Below are 23,809 nucleotides of genomic sequence, written 5' to 3'. Positions count from 1 at the left end.
ATAGAATATGGTCTCAATCAGTCAATCAAGCATGGAAGCACTCAAATATCTAGTAGCTAAATAATTGAGTAGATAGTCTTCTTTTATTAGATATCAATTGTTCTTTATGGGAAAAAGAGAAACATTTGCAAGTAATAGTTGTGATAATTCATAGATATCAACATAGCCTCCAAAACAAGTATGTTCTAAACCTTATCTTCCTCATTCACTATCTAGAAAACATTGTGCACTGTCACAAGCACTTCATTTCAGCACATCACTAGGTTATGACTGGTGGGACTAGAGGAGGGAGATTTAGCATCCAAAGATTTGTGAGACACAGTGGATCACTAGCCCCCTTCTTGTTCCTATTTGTTGTAGAGGCCATGAACGCCTTCTTGAGTTGATAGATCCACATGTATCAAAGACATCAGGTTACCCATCCTTGAGTTTGAGGAGCTTCTTAACACGGAGTTGACTGACAACTCAGCAATTTATCTAGACAGGGATGACAGTAACTTTAGGAGCACAAGTCCTTGATTTTGGACATGCAACTCTCGGCAACCAAGATGGCAACCACACAAGGCATTTGGGTCAGACCAAGATATCTTGCACATCATATAGGCATTGTCGTTACTTACAAGCAACAATTGGCACCTCTTCTTCTAAGCATCAGACACAAAAGCTCCTTTATTGGAGTTGGTCAAGGCTTTCATTAGCAAGAACAATGGTGGTAGCCAGCATGGTTCTCGCCTAGCCCCCAACTACAAAGAAGAGGGCTTGGCGTGTCATCATAGAGCCAAGATCTAGACTCAAAGAGCCCAAGAAAAGCATTACTAGTTGAGCTAGTTCTACACAGGTCTACCTCCAACTAAGGAGCATTGGAAGAAGCTTCTCATAGGCAAGCTTCAATCTATCACACCCACACATGGAGGACCATGGCACCCCAATATTCACTAGATTTTTCAAGAGATTAGGACCAAAGGCTTGGGGAGTAGCTTTGAGGTCAAATTTGCAACTACTATTATCAGAGCCTCAAGATCTATAGCACTAACTATAGTCAAAGAGAAGAGGAGGTAGCATCTTCTCTTCCATCACTATTTGAGATCAGAGTCAGACTACAATATTGAGCAAAGGACTATTCTATCCTCTAAGAGTCTCTGTACAAGTTACATCAATGGGAAACTCTTTAGCATTTCAAGAGCTACAAGAAGTACCTCTTGAGTGGCAAACAAATTCACACACTTGTTACCCCTTCAAAAATTACAATGGGATCCAAGAGAGTGTGTGTAAAGGGACCCATTCCTTGATAGGCCATGCAACATGGCCTTTTTTGGCTACAAACTAGGCTAGGTATCACAAGGCCATGTATGTTAATGCTTTGCTTAGCTTTTTTTTTTAGTTATAAATCAAATGTGCAAATCTAAGGTACACATGTTGTGCAAGTTGGTTAAGTCACTATGACAAGCCCAAGCCCCAAGATGTTAGCATGTGTCAAAGACAAAAGTTGTAATGAGTTACACTAGAGAAGTACTTATGGGTACCTAGTCTTAGTTTGAGCCTAGAGAAGTACTTATGGGTACCTAGTCTTAGTTTGAGCCTAGGACATTAAATGTGAGGCACATGTGTTGTGCAAGTCAATTAAGTCACAATGATAGGCCTAGACCCCAAGATGTTAGTGGATGTCAGAGGCAAAAGTTGTAATGAGGTATCCTAGATAGACACTTATGGGTGCCCGGTGTCCATTTAGGCCTTTCAAATGTCCTGTGGTGACAAAAGGGCTCGACATAAATTATTTATATAAAACTAGTCTAAGGTCATTTAATGTTTGGCACAACTTAAGGTTCCAAAAGGGTTAGCACATTAAATGTTAATGGACAACAGTCAATTAATGGGCAAGGTCGAATGGATAACTAATTAATTTTCAAAAAAATTAATTCAAAACTTGAATTAATCAATGTTGTAAATTGCTTTAACAAGGATGCCACTTGGCAAACTTGCCCATGCAAGCTCAAGGTGGGCTGTTTGGGCCTAGTTGAGTGTGGAGGTACACATTCAAAGGTTGAGGAAGAAGACACAAGATATCGGATTAGCTTTGAGACATGCGGCAACTAATCGCACAGTGCAAGAAGACAAGGGCAATAGATTTCCTTCTCTGCTTCAGTGAGAGGCAGCAATGGAAGAGGACAGCATGTCAATCCAATTAGGGTTTTAACCCTTCTTAAAGTTGTTGGCACAATCAAAATTGTCATCAAAGTTATTGTTCAAAATACTCTCTCCAACTCATTTCTCTCTCATTATTTGATATTCCCTCACCAATTCTCAACATAATCCAACCCTTGGTAAATAATAGCGATGATTTTTGTTGTTGAAACCCAATAGCAATTAGGGTTTCACAGCTACCTCGGGGAACTTGCCCGTTGAACAAAAGCCCAAGTATCAAAGCAGCTACTGGAATTTTAGCAATTACAAAAAATCTGCGAGAGATTGTGCATCCACATTGAAGTTGAAGCTGAAGTTGTCCTACATGCAAGTGTTCTTGATTTCAATTTGTACCCAATTTGTGTTAGAGTCAAGGGGCAAATTGGATCTTGATGCGGCTGGCCATTGGTGACAACCCAAACTAATGGCATTTGTAGAGAGATCAATCTACATCTCAATGTACTACACATTCATAGCAATACAAGCTAAAGAAATACTATAACTGGCACTAGTTTTGGGGCCAATCAGGTGTCAAATGTCCAAGATTAAGTGGTAAAGTTTGCATTTTCAGATTTGTGTATTTATTGCTTGTTGCAAATTGTGATAAATCAAGTCACATCCACAATTAATGATGCTTGGCAATGATAAACCTCCATTACTTGGAAATGGTAGACCTCTATCAGCACCGTCTATATTTGTATAAGGTTTCTTAAGATGCATCAACTCTTCTATTTTCTATCAATATTCTAATTAAACTAGAGAATATTGGCATCCATGCTAATCCTATATGTAAAAAGCTTCAATTACTCCAACTAGATACCACTCATTGGTCCAAAATACATCACATTCCCTTAATAATTTGAAAGTCACCATTGCCAAACTTAAGGCCCTCATGGCAAATCTCAATTACTTGTGTAAGGAATAATAAAGGGATTTGTCCATTTGGTAGCATTTTTCTAGGGCCATACCGAGAAATCCCTTTTCACATGTAGGGATATCCTTTAAGGGAAAAAATCCATGTGCTAAGAAATCCCTAAATTTTGACAATTATCTTTGATTGAAGGTATTGAAAGGATGGCACTCATCCCTATAGACTTTACTGAAGAGGAAACATAATTCTTAAATGCCTCATGGAAGATGCTCAAATGGGCCAAGGAATAAGACAAGCCTCCTCGCCTATTTCTTCACCACTTAGGGTCTCCTATGAGATGGTCAAGAATTTTGCTTTCTCGTTAGTCAAGTCCACAAGGACAAATGCCTTCCTTTCAATTCCATCAATACAAGATGTCATGCCAAAATCTAGATATTTTTTAGAACAATGACTTTCTTTATGAAAGGATATCCCTACGTGTGCAAAGAAAATTCTCAATATGATCTTAGAATAATTTTGCCAATCAAACAAATTCATTTCATCCTCCTTAATGAGATAATCGATGTTTATCACCTAAGCCTTAACTTTAGTATTCATAACCTCAAGTTACTTAGGGAAATATGAGATACTTTTAACCAACTAGTGATGATCAATTAGAGTAGAAAAACTTTTCTCACTCAAGATTAGCATTAATTATAGCATTTTTCAGTATGATTAAGGTTTGATGGAAATCAAAAGTCATGATAAAGCTCAAGAGACCTTATACAAAGATAGACAGCAGTGGCAAAGGTTAAGCATAGCCAAGCATTATTAATTCTGGATGCCATGTAAAGGACTCTATAGACAGCAGCATATACTTATCAGATATCTAATAGAGGAAAGTTATACATGACATACTCTTCAATATATGTCAATACAAAAATTTTGCATGAAAAATGAGATATCAATGTAAACAGAATTTCAACCTAAGCAATACTATTTCAACAATTTTCGATACAAGAGATATAGAAAGAAAATAGTTGCATAATTATGCACTTCTTAGCCAAACTAATAGCATTGTTTCAAAACAAAAGAGATGCATGTGACTTGCAAATTGAGCAAGTAGAACATTAGTAAAATCTAATAATTCTAACCTCTGTTGCAAGTGCCAACAGCACCTCAGGATGGCTATCCTTTTCACCAACCACAAATAATATTACCTTGTGTGTCCATAATGTAGTTAAACATATGTAAATGTTCAACCAGCTTGTTACCTCAAAGCAAGAATCCTTTGTGTGTTCATTGGAAAATTAGAGTTTAATTCGTTATATACAGAATGGTTTGGGTGTGCGGACACACATACATATCTATGTAGAGGTGATATTTGAGGCTCATGAAGGCTAACATCTTCATTGGATATAAGAGGAAATATTCTTGAATATCAAATATAGTGATTGTAAAAGGATAATACGACACGGACTTTAATTCTTTTCTTGAGACAGGAACAAGCACAAAAATTTAATATAAATAATGAACATATGTAGTTACATCTACCACTCTCCAAAGCCAGAAGTATAGGCTTGATAATCTTTCCTTGCATCCATAATATTTGTAAAGCATAAGTGTGTAAATGTACCGTTCACAAGATTCTCTCTCTACCAGATTTTCTCTCTTATTCTCTGATATTCCCTCAGCATTTCTCAGCATATTCCAGGCCCTAGTGAAGAGCAGCAATGATTTTTGCTACTGAAATCCTAATTCTCAGCCACTTCGAGAAACTTGCCCGTTAAACAAAAGCCCAAAGATCAGAGCACCTGCTGGAATTGAAAAGCAATTACAGCAGATCTGATAGCGATTGTACATCCGCATTGAAGTTGACCCACATGCAATTATTTTCAATTCAATTTGTGCCCAAATTATGTTAGAATCAAAGGGCAAATTGGATTTTAATGTTGCTGATCATTGATGACAGCCCAAAGTATTGGAATTTAGAGAGACCAATCTAAATCTCAGTATACTACAGATTCAAAACAAGTTAAAGAAATATCGCAAGCCACATGAGTTTTGGGATGAACTGAGTTTCAGATGTCCAAGATTATGTGGTAACGTTTGCATTTTCACATTTATGTATTTATTGCATGATATAATTTGTGGTTAATCAGGTCATCTACTACCCTTTCCAAGAGGGAAGGCTGCTTTCACTAGGGAGAAGGATTTAGATGAGGAGGATCAGAGAACTAGCAGCCATCTCCCATTGGCACAAAGACGGCATCACAACTTATTTCTTATGAAATTTTTGGAGGAGGCTACATTGCAATTTTAGGCCTAGGAAGATATCACCCTTTCTAATGGCTATTAGCTCATAGAAGCTAATAGCAATTGGCACTTGTCTTGGATACATAGGGACCTAGTGACATATGTTGGATGTAGTGAGCCAAAGGAGACACAAAGGCATTGCCTATGGCATAGTTCTAGAGCCCAAGAGATATGGAGAGAAGCCCTCAAGATGATATTTCAAGGCACAACAACGACCATGATCACAACCAGGGGGCTTTAGCATGGGCCACAAACAAAGACTCAACATTTGATTATGAGGATGTTAATCTTGATAATCTTGAGTATAAAAAACTTCTTCTACACAAACTGGATACCACATGTTGATCCAAAATATATCACATTCCCTCAATAATTTAAACATTACATTTGCCAAACCTAAGGCTCTAATAGAAAATTTTGACTACCTCATTAAGGAGTAATAAAGGGATGCAGCTAATTTGTAGCATTCTTTGAAGGTAATACTTAGGAATCTCTTTTCACAAGTAAATATATATTTTAAGAAAAAAGAAGCCATATCCTAAGAAATCCCACTAGTGGTACTAAAAGAACACGTTATCTCCCACTAGTAGTACTAAAAGAACAGCATCCGTCTCTATAGACTTTACTAAAGAGGAAGCAAAATTCTTAAACACCTCATGGGAAACACTTAAATTAATAAAGAAATAAGACCAAGGCTTCTAATCTCGTTTCTTGACCCATTAAAGTCTCCTATGAGATGCTTAAGAATTTTGATTTGTCTTTAGTAAAGTCCATAAGGACGAATGTATTCCTTTCAATACCATCAATGTGAGAAATCATATCAAAATCTAGCGATTTCTTATAACAATGACTTTCTTCATAAAAGCATATTCCTACATATGAGAAAACAATTCACAATATAGCCTTAAGAGGAATTTTGCCAATCAAACAAATTCATTTTGTCCTCCTTAATGAGACGATCAATGTTTATCACCTAAGCCTGAAATTTGGTAATGGTAACCTAAAGGTACTTAGAAAAATGTGAGATACTTTTAACCAATTGACAATGCTTAATCAGAGTAGCAAAGGGTTTTCTCACTCAAGATTAGCACTAATTGTAGCATTCTTTAATCCAATTAGGATTTAGATGGAAATAAAAAGAGTTGATATGACTCGAAAGACCTTTACCAAAGATAGATCGCAATGGCAAAATTTAAGAATAGCCAAACATTTTTAATTCTAGATACCATGTAGATGACTATATAGATAGAAGTATATATTGATTAGATATTTATCAAAGATTAGTTGTACATGACATACTGTTTAAGACGTGTTAATACAAAAAATTTACTTAAAAAATAAGATGTCAATGCAAACAAAATTTCAATCTAAGCAATACTATCTCAACAATTTTCAATACAAGAGATGTAAAAAGAAAATAGTCACACAATCTACATTGAAGGTTTCAACAACACCTCAAGATTGCTATCCTTTTCACCAACCAAAAATAATATCACCTTGTATGTGTCCATAGCGTAGTTAAACATATATATCATTCAACCAGCTTGTTACTTCAAAGCGAGAATCCCTAGTGTGTTCATCGAAAAAATAGAGTTTAATTTGTTCTATAAGGAGCAGTTTGTGTGTATGCATCTTCACTGGATACAAGGGCTAGTATTCTTAAATATCATGTATAGTGATTGTAAGAGGATGATACGACCTAAGCTTCAATTTTTTTCTTGAGATGAAAGCAAACATAAAATTTAATATAAAAAATGTATATATATAGCCACATCTACTCCTCTCCACAAGCAAAAGTATAGGCTTGATAATCTTCCCATGTATCCATAATATTTGTAAAGCGTAAGTGTGTTTAAATGCACGGTATAAATCTTTCAATTTATATGTCATTTAAGCATGATGAGTGAGCAAATGGTACAATTTCATAGAATGGTTTTTTTGTAGAAATGTAAAAATGCAAAATAGAATATATTTGCAAAAATTATTGACTACTCAAAAGGCACTTGGAGAGGCTTGAGTATAATAGCTATTAAAAGTAGTTATTACACAAGTTTGCCAATGCATCATAGCTAATTCACAATCATTTTGTTACTATCTGAGTGTTGACGAACTTGCTTATTATAGATTGTCCCATCTCTTTGCATGTAAAAGAAGGGTGTCTCACACCATATTCATATGCTTAAACTTACATATTCACAGTATTGAGAGAGAGAGCATGTGGACACTAGACTGGGTCCCTTTTCTTATTTTGCTACGTATTACTCTTCAAATATATTACCAAATGTTGAAGTTCAAAAAACCATGCTTTTTAAGTAGTGCTATATTCTTGTCATTCAAACATCCTAATGTTTTAGGATTGTGCTATGCTTGGAAATTGTGTATGAAACCCACCAAGCTTACTTGTTTTCCTATGTTTTGGACTAGGTCTAACTGCTAGCACAAATTGCAATTTTTGGCAACTCGAGCTCACCAATTGACCATCTATTTATTTTGGGTCATGGCTAATGGTCACAAACCCTCAAATTTTCACTGCTAGGTACCAACACCCCACATCTAAATTCAATCACAATGTAAGATGCAAAGGATGTTAAGTCCAATGGCCATAAGTTGGCATTAGTGACACATGCCACAAGAGATTCGAGTATTATATTTTTTTCCTACTCCCAATAATATAAGCAACATGTATTTAACCACAAGTCATCTACAAGCTAACAGGCTAACATGTGCCAACATCTTTTCATTTTTATTAGTGCTTTTTGAGCCATGTGACTACATTTTCATATTGTTACACTATAGTTTTATAATGCAAGTTCCAATGTGTTTGAGTGCCCTTTTTGTGAATCATTTGCATTTAACTAATTTGAGTGTAATTTTGTGTTTATTCACATACTTATTTCCTTGTTGGATTAATATTGAGAGTTGCACTCTCTTTTCTTTTATAATACTCACATAAGCATAGGTAAGTGCTATGGTGCTTATTAGTATTTTATAAGGAAGACAACTTACTTAAGTGGTAAAGCAAGCTTGATGCTTAAGCTTGGTCTAGTGAGCAACTAAATTATGATTAATTAGACATTGATTACTTATCCCTTAATCAATTTTGAATTTGACTAAAAAGTTGCTAGTTACAAAAATCTTGTTGATGGTAATAAATAAGCTCATAGGCCACTTAAAAAGTACCACAAGTAAATGACAAAGCCAAAGCAGCAAGGGAAAAATGGAAGCAATGAGACCTAGCTTAACACCCATATTTGATTCTATAAGACAAGAGGAACCAAGCCAAATCAGTTTGATTCTACAAATATCCCACAACCCATAGAACTCATCCATTGCAAAATCCAAGTGTCTCACTCACTTTTGTGCAAATTTTAAAATCCCACACATGCCACAAAGGCTAAGGTGGAGTCTCTACGATGCAATAGAAAAATCAAAGGCCAAATGCTAGATCGAAGCATGGATACTAAACCAAACTTGTGTAAAAAGTACAAAATGAAAAAAAGAAATCACTTGTATGTGTGCAAACTTACGGAGCTTGCTCTTCCTTTCTTTTTCTCCATTCTCCATTGCTTCAGCCTAAGTGAGATTGAGGCTGACTTGAGCTTCAAGGAGTGAGAGCTTCTCCAATGGAGAATGGAGAAAAAGAAAGGAAGAGCAAGCTCCGTAACACATACAAGTGATTTCTTTTCATTTTGTACTTTTTACACAAGTTTGGTTTAGTATCCATGCTTCAAATATAGCATTTGGCCTTTGGTATTTGCATCAAGTAGAGACTCCACCTTAGCTTGTAGGCATGTGTGGTTCATCATTGATCCATGCTCCCATACCCATGAGCAAGCAAGAGAAAAAAAAAACAAAAAAAAACCCTCAAGAGGGCAAAAGAGAAGAAACTCTTACTCTCTCAAGCCTAAGAACACGCTCACAAACTCTCAATCTCAATCTTAATCAAGCTCAAGTAATGGACAAGGAGAATAGTCCATTAAAAAAAAAAAGCGAGAGAAATAGAGCTCCACAAGTTCACATATAAGAATGATCTCTCTCTTTTATTTTAACTTTTAATACATAGGGTTTTTGTTCAAGGCTTCCACTTTGAGCTTCTACCCTTCCATCTAGCTTTTGGTCTTTTGATTGTCCAATACAACTCCTAGCTCTTCACATTGACTTATATGGCATGCTTACAACATTTTACATTAGCAATGGAGTTCTAAGAGTTGCAAAATATTTACACTAAACTTTCTTCCATGGATTGTAAGATTCATACTAATTTGATTTAGAAACTCTTGCTTAACTAAATTAATTATTCATGTAGATGGAGCTCCTTTTTCTTCCATTTCTCACTTACTTCTTAGACTTCCCCTTTTACTTTGATGCTTTCTAACTAGCCCATGAGCTCAGCTCGTTACCATCACCTTTTTTCTTCCTTTCCACCTTATTAGACATCAAGGATCAAGAAGACCATGGAAGCATCCTCCAATCCATCCGGAGTATTCTCTTTGTTTGAAGCATCAATGAGTCTTTGATTGCTCTCTTGACCTTTCTTTCTTTCTTTCTTGCATGCTTGGAATAAGACAAAGTAGGAGAGGAGAGCATGATAGAGTAGGATTTGAGTAACATAGGCGACAAAAAGCTAGCCAAGATTGTGGAACACTTGCAGAAATGCATGATCCTTGAACTCCGCTTTGTTGAGCTACTTTGCTCTAACAATACCAATCCACCTTCCATTGACCATGTCTCGTTGTTGGTTCATTAAATCACTATGAGACTTGATGGAAGGCCTCCTTAGATGGAAAAGCACACTCAACATTAATGAGCACAACTAACAAAGTTGCAAATTGAAGCAACACAAGCGACGAATGTCATTAAAAATTACATTAACATCTCTTAATGATGGTGACATGCTTCCCAAGTTCTCTTTTGCTCAAGGTAATAAGAAAGATTGTGAAGAATAGCAAAATAGGATGCTTGATCAACGCATCTTTCTCTTAGCTCATGGTGAAAAGATACAAAATTTAAATAATGTCCTCTTTTTCTTATCCATATCTAGCTTTTGCATCATTATTAGCTTTCTTCTCCATGGAGAAAGCTCTCTTTTACTCTTTGGCTTGTATGGTGCCTATATGCACAAATACTATAATTAAAACTCTTCTCTAATGATCAAAGAGAGCATAAACTCCGTCAAACACGTAAAGATGAATAAATCATGTAAAACCATAGCACCATGAGAAGAACTAATGAATCACAGCCACTATATCTAAATAGGATATAATATTTTTAGTGTTCATTGTACAAATTAATTGTGATAAAACATTAATAACAAGTCTACAAACCAATCTTCTCGAACTTCATAGAGTCTAAATCAACATTGAAGTTGTAGTATTATGAAAATATCCATGAGGGCCACAATCACATCCTACACCCCCTTCCACTCCTCAAACTGTCCACTATTTCCATAAATGTACTTCCTTTTGTTAAATTTTTGTGGTGGACTAGTGTATCTATCAAAAAACCATGCTCGGAAGATGTGCAATGTGCTTGATTACTCTTTTCTTATCAAATCATGCATAGAAAGATCTACGTTTTACATTCAAACACTTTGATGCTTCATAAGCAGACAAATATATATTTTTAACATATGTTTAGCCTAATTGTGCATCTACCAATATGTAGATGTGTCAGAGTGCAGCGAATGTGGAAACATATAACTGGACTGAAAGAAAATGGACACGAAGAGAAGAGGGAGAGAAAGAGGCAGTAGAATGCAGAATTATGCAATGAATGAATGGTGAATAAAGGGATCAGACCTGTACAATGGGTCAAAGGTATATGCCAGAGCTCTCTCCGTTGCACACGCCAAGTATCAATCGATGTGTGACCCCAAGCAGCCAGCTTATAAATAGGCCAAAGGAACACAATAAAATAATGTAGGTCGGTCAGCAAAAAATTGGCAGACTGTAGCAAAACAGTCCGCCTGCAATAAATACATAATAAAGAAATAATAATAAACTTTGACTTTTGCCTATGCCACGTGGCACTTGCCTGATTGCCTGGACTAGAGTGCTGTCGAACAATGGCCTCAGGAAGAGCCTTCATAAACAACTCTGCCAAAGTTATCCTCCGTCTTGCAATATACCGCATCAATAGTCTCATCCAAGATCTTCTCTCGTATGAAATGATACTATATCAATGTTGATCAAGTCATTCAGGATGCTGAATTGGAAAACATCACACGTAACTCTCTTACAGAGTCTTCCAGAGTCATATCTTGGTTTCCACACCTCTTTGATGTTGTCTTTGAGAGGGGGCAGCAACCCCTTACATTTGTGGAGTTGGAAGGCCTCTTGCTGTAAGAGGAAAAGACTCGAAAGAATGTGGCATTGCGTTCAAGTCATGTGGCTATGCTTTCCAAGTTCAAAGGCAAAGGAAAAGTCAAGCAAAATGTAAAAAATCAGCAAAAGGGTGATGCTGGACAACCATCAAATAAGGATAACCAAGACACAGAAAAGACTAAACAGAAGGGGAAATGCCATTATTGCAAGAAGCCCGGTCACTCTATCGATGAATGCAGAAAGAGATTGGCCAAAGAGAAGAAAAAGAACTCCAGTTTGGCTGTCCAAGAAACATCAGCAAGCAAATCTACTAATGATGATACTTCAGCCGACTTTGTAGAGGAGGACTATGCATTTCTCACATGCAATTATGATTCTTCAATGGGAAGTGCTTGTTTACCTCTTTGCATTCAGCCCCTACTGGGAAGCGTGTTAAATGTGAGAATAGCAACAGTTATGATGTATGTGGCATTGGGACAGTCACTAGTGCTGCTGCAAATGGTTGTGATTCCATGCTTCTAGACGTCTTGTTTGTATCTGGCATTACAAAGAACTTGTTGTCTATCTCTACTTTTAATAAACATGGCTTTCAAGTCATCTTTGAGGATGACAAATGCATTGTTAGAGACAGAGAGATGAACAATGCACTTAGGCTGTCCCGCACCCTGCATAAGGGTCTATTTTTGTTGGATACATATGACAGGCAGTCTCATGATGCTTTAGCAGTCACTACTCTTTTGCCCGCTATGCAAAATGCGGAGCTATGCCATGCCCGTTGTGGACACATGAGCTTTGGGAGTTTGATGACCCTTCAAAGGTGTCATATGGTAGATGCATTGCCTCCAATGGAGATTCCACCTCCTCATGCATGTGAGGGATGTATTTTGGGCAAGATGCATAGGTTTGCCTTCAAAAAGAATGGTGCAGTGCGTGCTGTCCGAAAAATGCAGCTCATTCACTCTGATGTTTATGGTCCCATGAGGACACGTGCACTTGGAGGTCATCAGTACTTTGTTACATTTATTGATGACTACTCTCGGTGTACATGGATGTATGGGCTGAAGGCAAAATCCGATGTGTTCATGCATTTCAAACATCTTGTTGCAAAGCTTCAAGCTAAAACTGACTTAAAAGTGCAGACACTTCGCACAGATAAAGGGGGGGAGTACATATCTCGTGCTTTTGAGACATATTTGCTTGATCATGGCATTACGCATCAAGCGACTCTTAGAATGACTCCTCAGCAAAATGGTGTTGCTTAAAGGAAGAATCGGACTCTTATGGAGATGACTCATTGTATGCTAAAAAGCAAGGGGCTACCTCATAAATTTTGGCTAGAAGGCCTTCAGTGTGCAAATCATGTAGTGAATCATGCACCCACTAAGGCACTGAAAACGATCACACCGTTTGAAGCTTCGCATGGCAAGAAACCCAAAGTAGACTTCTTTCAGGTGTTTGTTTGCATAGCCTATGCACATGTTCTGAAAGAGCTCCATGGGAAGCTTGATGACAGGCTGTAAAATGCATATTTATTGGCTACAGTTCAGAGAGCAAGGGCTATGGCTTGTATGACCCATGCACGAAGAAAGTCTTTGTCAGTAGGGATGTCCTATTTGTTGAAAATGTTGCATTTTCACATGATCAATTTCAAATGCCAACCACCCATGACATTGGTGATGTCTTTGAGGGTCTTTTGCCACCTACTTTGGAGTTTGTGCTTTCTGTAAATGGCAGGATAGACTTAATACAGCAAGCTATTGCTGCACCATATGCTCCCGAACAGCAGGCTATCGATGATGGTTTGCCACATGCATTGGAAGAAGCAGTACAGCATGAAAGGGCTGCTCTAAATGCAGCCAAAACACTCCCAAGATGGCTGTTACAGACTCTCCAGGAGAGTAAAATGGATGCTCCTATACCTCAACGCACTAGAAGGGCTATCGGAAATGTAGCAAATGATGAATTGGGGGGCACATTTGATTGATTTTACGGAAGTACATGATTGTGATGAGCATGTGTTTATGAGCTCACTATTGGATGATGATGAGCCTACCCCCTTGGACGAAGATCAGCAACATGTACATTGAATGCAGGCCATGCAGGATGAGTTAGACGCTATTGCCACTAACTCTACATGGGATCTTGTGGATTTACCACCTCGCAAGAAGGCCATTGGCACAAAATGTGTTTTTAAACTCAGACACAAGACTGATGGTACAATTGACAGGTACAAAGCATGGTTGGTAGGAAAAGGCTATGCACAGAAGAAGGGCATAGATTATGAAGAAACTTTTGCTCCTACATCTTGTATGAGTACGATGAGATGTGTGATTGCTATGGCTGCAAATTATGGCTGGAAAGTACATCAGTTGGACATTAAGACAACATTCTAGAATGGGGATTTGCATGAGGATATTTGTGTGTCACAACCTCCAAGGTTTGTGGTTAAAGGGAAAGAGCACATGGTATACAAACTGCATTAAGCTCTTTATGGTCTCAAACAGGCTCCTCATCCATGGTACTTCAAAATTGATGCTTATTTGGCTAGCAAAGGGTTCAAAAATAGTTCAATTGCTCCCACGATATACATCAAGAATGAGGGGGGGGACTTGCTGATTATCATTCTTTATGTAGATAACATGCTGCTCACTAGACCTGCAGAAGAAAAAATTGCAGATTTTAAAGCTGAATTAAAACATGCATTTGCTATGTCAAATATGGGCTGCCTACACTATTATTTGGGGATTCAATTCACCCAAAATCAGCACGGTATCATCATTTCAGAGTCACAATATGTGGATAAGCTGTTATATAGGTTTATTATGCAAGATTGCAAACCTATGTGCACTCCTATGGAGCCAAGCTTAAAGCTGTCTATACATGATGGTGAAGAGATGTCTAACGTTGCAATTTACAGCCAAGCTGTTGGCTGTTTTATTTATCTTTGCAACACACCCCCTGACATTCAGTATCTAGTATCTCAGGTAAGCAAGTATATGCATAGCCCATGGACCATACATTGACAAGCTGTTAAGCGGATCTTCAGATATTTGCAAGGTACTCAGTCACATGCATTATTATTTCCTAGGGGGGGGAGACTTGCACTTACACGCTTACAATGATTCAGATTGGGCTGGTGATGCAAACACTAGGCAGTCTACTAGTGGACATTGTTTTTCTCTCTAGGTCGTTCATGCATTTCATGGCTAAGCAAGTTAACAGCCTACAGTGACTATCTCGTCTTGTGAGGTTGAGTACAGGGCAGCCTTCATAGCAACAGTGGAATGTGTATGGTTGCACAGATTGTTGGCTGATCTACATTTACTATTGGAGGCCGGAGGGTCCTACACCCATTCTCTCTAATAGACAGAGTGCTATTGCACTAGCACGAAATCTTGTGTTTCATGCTCACGAAACATAGAAGTGCATTACCATTATGTCAGAGAGAGATGCTATTCAAGAGAGATCAGCTTGATGTATGTATCCACACAGAAAAATGTTACAAACATTTTCACCGAGGCACTACCACACGAGAAGTTTGAGGCTTTTCCAAAGTCCTTAAACTTGTTGCCCTTTGATGATTGATCATCCTTGTACTTCATCACATTGGCATTGCAGGGGGCTGTTAGGATTTGCCGATTCTATGGACAGTGCCCAATGTAATTTGTGTCATGTGGGCACTTATTAAAGTGTAAATGTAAGGTGTATACACCTTGTGTCTTAGAAACTTAAAGAAGTGACACTAGGCTCTAGAGTAAAATAAACCTAACTCTAGTTAGTTGGTGGAAGACTGGTTAGGTCGACCCTTGACCTAAACATAAGTTGTACTTTCACTCTATCTTTCATTCTAGCAAATACACTCTACTATTTTTGCTTCAGCTCACTCTCTTGTTGTCATTGTCTCTCTTCTCTCTCCATAGCTGGCTGCCATTTTCCAACAGTTCCTAGATGCGACATAAGGCTCACGGATCTGGAGTACTATCGGACAACAACCTAAGGAAGCACCTTCATAAACAAATCTTCCAGATTGTCTTGTCTTGTAGTAAACCACATCAATAGTCTCATCTAAGATCTTCTCTCAAATGAAATGGTACTCTATCTAAATGTGCTTTGACCTAGTATGAAACACAAGGTTCTATGCCAAAGCAATGCAATTCTCATTGTCGCAATGAAGGGACATAGGACCTGTCTACGAACAGCCAAGCTTCCTAGTAACCTCCAAAGCCACACTAGCTCACATATTGTCAAAGACGCCGCTCTATACTCTGCCTCTGTAGGAGAAACGGCAATTGTGGCTTGCTTCTTGCTACTCCACAAGATAACACCTGCACCCAAAGTAAAGCAATATCCTATAGTTGACCTCCCTTGGTCAACATTTGTGACCCAATTTGAATCTGTCCAGCTTGTAAGAACCAAAGCCGAATCTCCAAAACCTGTGGATAATGAATACCAAGATCAAGAGTCCCCCTTTGGAACCACAAAATCCTCATAGCAACCTGCCAATTAACCACCTTGGGTTCACTCATGAACCCGGCCAACAAACTGACAAGAAAACACAAGTCAACCCAAGTGTTAAAACCCAATCAACAACCGGTAGCGGGAAGTATCCGCCGTTGTTGAATCTGCATGGGCGATAGCCTTCTAGTTCGGATCCATAGGAGTAAAATGGCCAAAAGCTCCTACACATACCACTCTTGGGAGATTAAAATCCACCTCAGAGTAATGCCAAACTCATGACCTGAAAAGAAATGGACAATGCCTATATCCGTTATCTCGAACACCTCGTATAGTGACTCCTTCGTCTGCTTGACCTTCTTGGCTGGTCACTGTTAGCCTGCTCTTCTTCAGTCTCAGTCTGTCATCTCCTGGTTGTGAGCTCCTGTCAGAGTCTGACAGGAGACAGAAGAGCTCTGTCAGGACATTTTTGTGGCTGCTCTAGTCAGCATGCAGCCCTGGGTTTGTTCCAGCCCAAACTGGGCTGTTTTTGTGCTGACTGCCCATTTTTCTGGGCAGTCGGCCAGATCTGGCCATAGTCGGCCAGATCTGGCTGGTCGGCCAAATCTGGCCAGGTCGGCCAGTTTGGCTGGTCGGCCAGTTTGCTGGCCTGGGGGCTATTTATATCAGCCCCCCCAGTCAGTCCAGCATTGCTCTCTGCAGGTACAGCACTGCTCCCTCCGTCTCCGTCTCCGGCATTGGTGCTGCCACTGCTTCTAGTCTGTCCTGGTTCCCTCACTGATGCTCCGGGCTGCGTGCAGGGACTATTCTGTCCATTCCAGTGTATTCAGCATTCATCTCAGTCAGTGCAGACTTTCTTCCTTCATTCTCTGCTTTCTCTCTCCTCTCCTCTGTGTTCATGTTCTTCTTCCGTTGCGCACTCTCACATGGTATCATCGCCTGATTGAGAGCACGGAGGACATACCTTCAGGAGAGATATACCTTACTGCTGCTGCCAACAGATCCACAACAGCCAGACGACTGCTTCAGGAGGCTGCCAACAGATCCATCACAGCCAGGCGACTGCATCAGGAGGCTATTTAGCCTGTGTTTGCTGTCTACGCTGCCTGCAGAGGCTGCCACGTCATCCAGCGACGCAGCAACCCTGCGTTTGCAGCCAGGCGGCCTCTCCTGCTGCTGGGCGACCTCCCTACAGGCTGCATTTTGCTGCTCTGCAGGTCGCTTCCACCCCAGGCTGCTCCTTTCCTGCTGGCGACCTCTGTCCGGGCTGTTTCCTGGTGCTGGTGGTCTCTTTTCTGGTGTTCGACATCAGATCTCTTTGCGTTTTGCAGATCTAGGAGTTTGTAGGCACTCTCTGCCTGCGTCTTGGTGGTTGGTGACCACATTGCTGGTCCTATTTCGACAGCGGCACAACTTTCTTTGGTATTTTGCAGATTGGAAGATGTCTTACCAGTTTTCAAGCTTTGAAGACTCAGAGGATGAGCTTCTTTCTCATCATTCCTCTGAGCGGAGACGGGATTATCGTGAAGTTCGACATCGGGAAGAACCTCCTCGCACTCGTCCTTCTTCAGTCCATGCATCTCAGAGGGTTCCATCTACTGCGAAGGTTTCTTCTGTGAAGACTGCCTCAAATGTGCGGATGCCTTCCTTGATTCCCTCTATCCAGGTGCCGATTCTCCCTTCCTTTCCGAAGGAAGATAAGTTGGATGGTTCCAACTACTCCCTATGGTCATGCAAGGTGGCTTGCATCCTCGATACATTTGACCTTTGGGAGCTTGTTTCTTCGCCCATCGACCGACCCCCCGTGGATTCGTCCGATGGCACCTCTATGGACCGTGCAGCCTTATGGGATAGGCTCAACTCTCGAGGCCGTTCCTTTCTTTTTATGAGTCTCCATGATTCTGTTCTTGTACATGTTCACAGGTTAAAGACCGCGGCGGAAGTATGGACAAAGCTTGCGTCTTTGTATCAGCACAAGACATTTGCCCACAAGATTTCCCTAGAGAAGAAGTTGCGGATGCTAAGTCTTGATGGTTCTTCTTCCATGAAGGAGCACATCACGAAGATGGAGGATATGCGAGGCGAGCTAGCCTCTCTTGGTCGTCTGATATCGTCTGAGGATATGGCGATGATTCTGTTGACTCGGCTGCCATCACCCCGTTATGATGTCTTCTACACCAGCCTCATCACTTCGAGGACCCGTGAGACACTCCTATGGGAGGAGCTTTCCCCGCTTGTCTTGGAGCATGACGAGCGACTCAAAGAGGTGGGAGCCAGTGGCTCCACCAAGGCATTTACGGCCGGCACAGGTGGCGGCAAGAAGAAGAAACAAAAGAAGGAGAAGGCAACGGACAAGGAGGAGGACAAGAAGGATGTGAAGGAGAAGAAGCCCAAGTGTCCCCATTGTGGGAAGGGCACTCATCCCGAGGAGAAGTGTTGGCAGAAGTATCCCCATTTGAAGCCTAAGGAGAAGGACTCGAAGGCGGCCCCAGCCACAACAGAATCTGCGTTTGTGCATCTCTTTGTTGAGGAAGACACTGCCCTAGCTTCTACCACACAGGAGAAGCCTTGGCTCGTCGATAGTGGAGCATCTTCACATATGACCTTCCGTCAGGATTGGCTTCAGGACCTTCGTTCCAGAGGGGGTACAGTCACCATTGGTGACAATTCTACAGTTCCTGTTCAAGGAGTGGGGACTTTACCTATGTTTTCTGACAGGCGGTCTTCCTCCGCCAAAGTTCTCTATGTGCCTGATTTGGGTTTTAACCTATTATCTGTGCATGGTCTTACTCAGTTAGGTACCCGAGTCATTTTTACACAGGATGCAGTCACAGTGGAGGATGCTTCTACAGGTGATGCTCTTTGGACAGGTACACAGGAGGGTGGGCTTTATACGCTCACAGCCTTGGCTGCGCGGACTTCCCATGAGCTTGGGCTGCTTTGGCATGCTCAGTATGGTCATTTGAACCTCGATTCTCTTCGCCGGGCTTCTAGGAGGAAGATGGTGGAGGGACTTCCTGATTTCCCTCCTCTTCACACTTTGTGCCCTAGCTGCTTGAGGGGCAAGCAGCACCGGCAACCTCACCCGCAGGTTGCTTCTAGGCGGGCTACTTCTCCGCTTGAGTTGGTTCATACCGACCTTTGCGGACCTATGGGCACGGCCTCCCTTGGGAAGGCCAAGTATTTGATGCTGATTGTGGACGACTTTAGTCGTTATGTGTGGTCTTATTTCTTGGAGTACAAGAGCGAGGCGTACTCCCGTTTCTATGAGTGGCAGGTGTTTGTGGAGACCCAAACAACTTCCAAGGTTCGTGGTGTTCGGGCTGATCACAGTGGAGAGTTTACTTCTCATCTTTTCTCTCAGTTTTGCAGGGATCATGGTATTCGGGTGGAGTATTCCCATCCGAACACACCATCAGAGAATGGTGTGGTGGAGCGTGCGAATCGGACCATGATTGAGATGGCCCGATCTATGCTGGAGCATAGGAGTCTTCCTCATTTCCTTTGGGGTGAGGCGGTGGCTACAGCGGTGCATATACGCAACCGCTCTCCAACTTCGGCATTACAGGACATGACTCCGTATGAGGCTTTCTTTGGGAAGAAGCCTTCCGTGTCCCATTTTCGCATCTTTGGGTGCGATGCTTTTGTCCATGTGGACAAGAAGAAGAGGAAGACGAAGTTCGACTCTAAGTCGAGAAAGCTTATCTTCGTTGGTTATAGCACGACCACGAAGGGATATCGGCTCTATGACCCGACAACGCGGACGGTTGAGGTGAGCAGGGATGTGATCTTTGATGAGGCTTCGGCCTCTGAGGATCCGATTGATGGTTCTATTACAGATGTTTCTTCATCATCGACGGACCCCCCCCCCCCACCTTCTCTCCCTTCACTTCCTTCCAAGATGCCCCTTAGCACCCCCCCTATTCCTCCTCCTTCGGCTTCCCTTTCCCCTTTGGTGGATGTGCCTTCGTCTTCTACGAGCTCTACTACCGCCACTTCGGGATCTTCACGGGATGTACAGCCTTCTTCAGATGCGGAGGATCTACCTTCACTCGGTGAGGGGGAGTCCCTCTCCGATTTGGGTGCTTTACAGGTTCCAGAGGCCCCCCGGTCTCCCTCACAGTCGCCGGAGTCTCTCAAGATTCCTTTATGGTATCGCCGGCTCATGCAAGATTCAGGTGTTACTCACTTTCCTGCTTCTTCTCCAGGTCCATGTCGATCAGCCCGTTTACAGGCCCAGCGGGACAGTTCACTATGTGTGAACTATGCTCTTATGTCACAGATTCTTCAGGATTCCGAGCCTTCCACTATGGAGGAGGCTCTTGCACAAGATATTTGGAGACAGGCTATGCAGGCCGAGCTCGACTCCATCGAGCGAAACCATACGTGGGAGCTAGAACCGCGTCCCGCGAAACGGAAGGTGATTGGTGTGAAATGGGTCTTTAAGACCAAATATCTTGCAGATGGCTCCTTGGACAAGCATAAAGCTAGGCTTGTTGCCAAGGGTTTTGCCCAGCATGCAGGGTTGGATTACTTTGAGACTTTTGCTCCTACAGCTAGGATGTCCACCATCCGAGTTCTTTTGGCTCTTGCTGCTCACCACCGTTGGCCTGTCTATCAGATGGACGTCAAGTCTGCTTTTCTGAATGGCGTTCTTGAGGAGGAGATTTATGTTTCACAGCCTCCTGGTTTTCTTGTGCAGGGGAAGGAGGATCATGTCTACAGGCTGCGGAAGGCTCTTTATGGCCTAAAGCAGGCTCCTCGTGCTTGGTACCAGCGGATTGACCGCTTCTTTCTTCAAAGTGGCTTTGCGCGCTCCGCTTATGATCCCAACCTCTACTTACGGGTTGTGGATTCTCTTTCGGTGTTCCTTATCTTGTATGTGGATGATCTTATCATTACAGGGAGCGACACTCAGCAGGTGGAGCATACACGGTCCATTCTTCAACAGGAGTTTGACATGACGGATCTAGGGATCCTTCACTTCTTTCTAGGTCTGGAGATCTATCAGATGGCACAGGGCATTTTTATCTCGCAGCACAGGTACATCTCCGAGCTTCTTTCGGAGTTTGATATGGCTGAGTGTCAGCCTATCTCATGCCCCATGGACCCTAAGTCCAAGCTTTTGACAGCTGGAGTTCCTCTTACAGATCCCACCCGTTACAGGTGCCTTGTCGGCTCTCTTATCTGGCTGCTTCACACTCGGCCGGATATCTCTTTTGCGGTGGCTTTATTGTCTTCTTTTATGCAGACTCCTACCCAGGATCACTGGCAGGCGGCCTTGCGGGTTCTTCGCTATTTGCAGGGGACTCGATCCTTTGGGATCCTGTATGGAGATGGGATTACCCTTTCTGGATGGAGTGATTCTGATTGGGCAGGTGATGTGGATTCGAGACGATCCACTACCGGTTATGCTTTCACCCTTGGATCTGGTGCTGTCTCTTGGAGCAGCAAGAAGCAGCCTACTGTGGCACTTTCTTCTACAGAGGCTGAGTATCGGGCCCTATGTTCGACCGCTATGGAGGCAGTTTGGCTCCGTCGCTTACTCGCGGAGATTGGCTTTTCCCAAACCGGACCTACGGAGCTGCGCGTGGATAACCAGAGTGCTCTTGCTCTGGCTAAGAACCCGGTGTTCCATGCTCGTACGAAGCACATTGAGGTTCAGTATCACTATGTTCGAGAGCGGATTGTGGATTCGGAGCTGGTGGTGGTCTATTGTCCTACAGCGGCCAATGCAGCTGATCTCTTTACGAAGCCCTTGCCTCAGGCTTCTTTGCTTCATCACATGCGGTTCTTGGGTCTTCAGACACTCCCAAGAGTTGAGAGGGGGTGTTAGCCTGCTCTTCTTCAGTCTCAGTCTGTCATCTCCTGGTTGTGAGCTCCTGTTAGAGTCTGACAGGAGACAGAGGAGCTCTGTCAGGACATTTTTGTGGCTGCTCTAGTCAGCATGCAGCCCTGGGTTTGTTCCAGCCCAAACTGGGCTGTTTTTGTGCTGACTGCCCATTTTTCTGGGCAGTCGGCCAGATCTGGCCATAATCGGCCAGATCTGGCTGGTCGGCCAGTTTGGCTGGTCGGCCAGTTTGCTGGCCTGGGGGCTATTTATATCAGCCCCCCCAGTCAGTCCAGCATTGCTCTCTGCAGGTACAGCACTGCTCCCTCCGTCTCCGTCTCCGGCATTGGTGCTGCCACTGCTTCTAGTCTGTCCTGGTTCCCTCATTGACGCTCCGGGCTGCGTGCAGGGACTGTTCTGTCCATTCCAGTGTATTCAGCATTCATCTCAGTCAGTGCAGACTTTCTTCCTTCATTCTCTGCTTTCTCTCTCCTCTCCTCTGTGTTCATGTTCTTCTTCCGTTGCGCACTCTCACAGTCACCTGTCAAGATGAGATCATCCACATAAAGCATGAACATCGTGTGCCCTCTAGCTAAGATGTTGACATGTACCTGAGGATAGGAAGAGAAACATCAATACCCTAACTTTCCTTAGAGGAACAAGTCTTATCTTGTCATTCCAAGCACGTGGACCCTATTTGAGGCCATAAAGGGCCTTCTTTAACTTATACACTTGTCCATCCGATGAGGAAAATGCAAGAGACTGCTCAACATAGATCATCTCCTTCAAATCACCATTCAAGAAGATAGACTTCACATCAAGATGATAAGCTAGTCATCTCCTATGGTTAGCTAAGGTAAGAACAGCTCTAATGGTAAGCTATATGAGCTGTAGGTCCAAAGATGTCATGAAAATCCACACTTGGCCTCTGTGAAGCCCTTTGCAACGAGCCGCGCCTTGTGCTTATCCAAAGTGCCATCATTGTGGTATTTGGTCTTAAAGACCCATTTGAGTCCAATCACCTTCCTATGAACAGGCCTAGGAACAAGATTCCAAGTGTCTTATCAACTACCTCTTTGGGTACACCTCTTCTTTAGCCAATGTTTGACAATATTGACAAGCTGAAGCTCATCTTCATCGATAACCAATTGAGAGTCATGTTTGCTTTCATCTTAGCAAGATGGGGATGTGAGTATGGATTGTCCTCTATATTCATCCACAAAGTGTGAGACAGAAGGTGGGACGAGTGACCAGTCTTTTTCCCTTCAATTCAAATGAGAGGTAAGCTATGTGAGAAGCTCAATGGAATGTGCCTAGTTCCTCCAAGAACACCGTGGACCATCCTACGACTACCACTCCACAGGGACTCCCTCAATCCCTGAGGCACGAAGCGTATCACAAGCCTGATGAGGAGACCGATACTCCCCTTGCCGCTCTGCCTCTACCAACATCTCTCAAATATCCAGTGGGGCAGACTCAACAAGGGAATCCAATGGTAAAGCAATCTCCTCCTCCATTGAGGGCGAAGCCTCAATAAGCAAGCACTGGAGCAAACGCCGAATTGTCACCTAAATCTCTGAGAACGGGATGCTCAATACCCCCCCCTCTATAGATGGACACTCCACGAACCAAACATCTCAACTCGTGTACACCTCCTAGGAAGAGGAATGATAAAGCCTATATCCTTGGGACCGCGAGCTATACCCCCATGAATACCTGTTTCTTGAAAGCCAGCTCAAACTTGTCCCTTTTCTTCTTTGGAATGTGAACATAGGTATCACAACCAAACACCTTGAAATGAGAAACATCCAACTTTTGATAAAAAAGAGCCTCAAAATATGTCATACCAACCAA

The 23,809-nt window shown here is 41.9% G+C and overlaps 1 protein-coding gene across 9 annotated transcripts in view; it reads right to left on the bottom strand.

Moving 5' to 3' along the window:
* The window catches only part of LOC148022629 (uroporphyrinogen-III synthase, chloroplastic-like), a 120,701-nt gene that overhangs the window by 65,291 nt on the left and 31,601 nt on the right, over positions 1-23,809 (bottom strand). For 2 of the 9 annotated variants that reach the window (XR_015693516.1, XR_015693515.1), the window contains exon 1: positions 11,146-12,038. The exons of 2 other annotated variants lie outside the window; for them this stretch is intronic. Coding sequence is in view for 4 of the 7 variants with exons in the window: in XM_087695592.1 (XP_087551718.1) it covers positions 11,146-11,491 (346 nt within the window). In the remaining 3 variants the exon portion in view is untranslated. Of the gene's footprint in view, positions 1-11,145; positions 12,039-23,809 lie in introns of those variants that run through there. 5 more of the 9 variants (XR_015693514.1, XM_087695592.1, XM_087695595.1 and 2 more) reach the window with 5 other exon arrangements.

Source organism: Lygodium microphyllum, chromosome 16 (assembly GCF_053477565.2).
Source record: "Lygodium microphyllum isolate KBCC chromosome 16, Lygodium_microphyllum_v1.1.10, whole genome shotgun sequence".
Classification (NCBI taxonomy): Eukaryota; Viridiplantae; Streptophyta; class Polypodiopsida; order Schizaeales; family Lygodiaceae; genus Lygodium; species Lygodium microphyllum.
The sequence above is the reverse complement of the archived record's forward strand: the minus strand, read 5'-3'. Positions and strand labels throughout refer to the sequence as shown.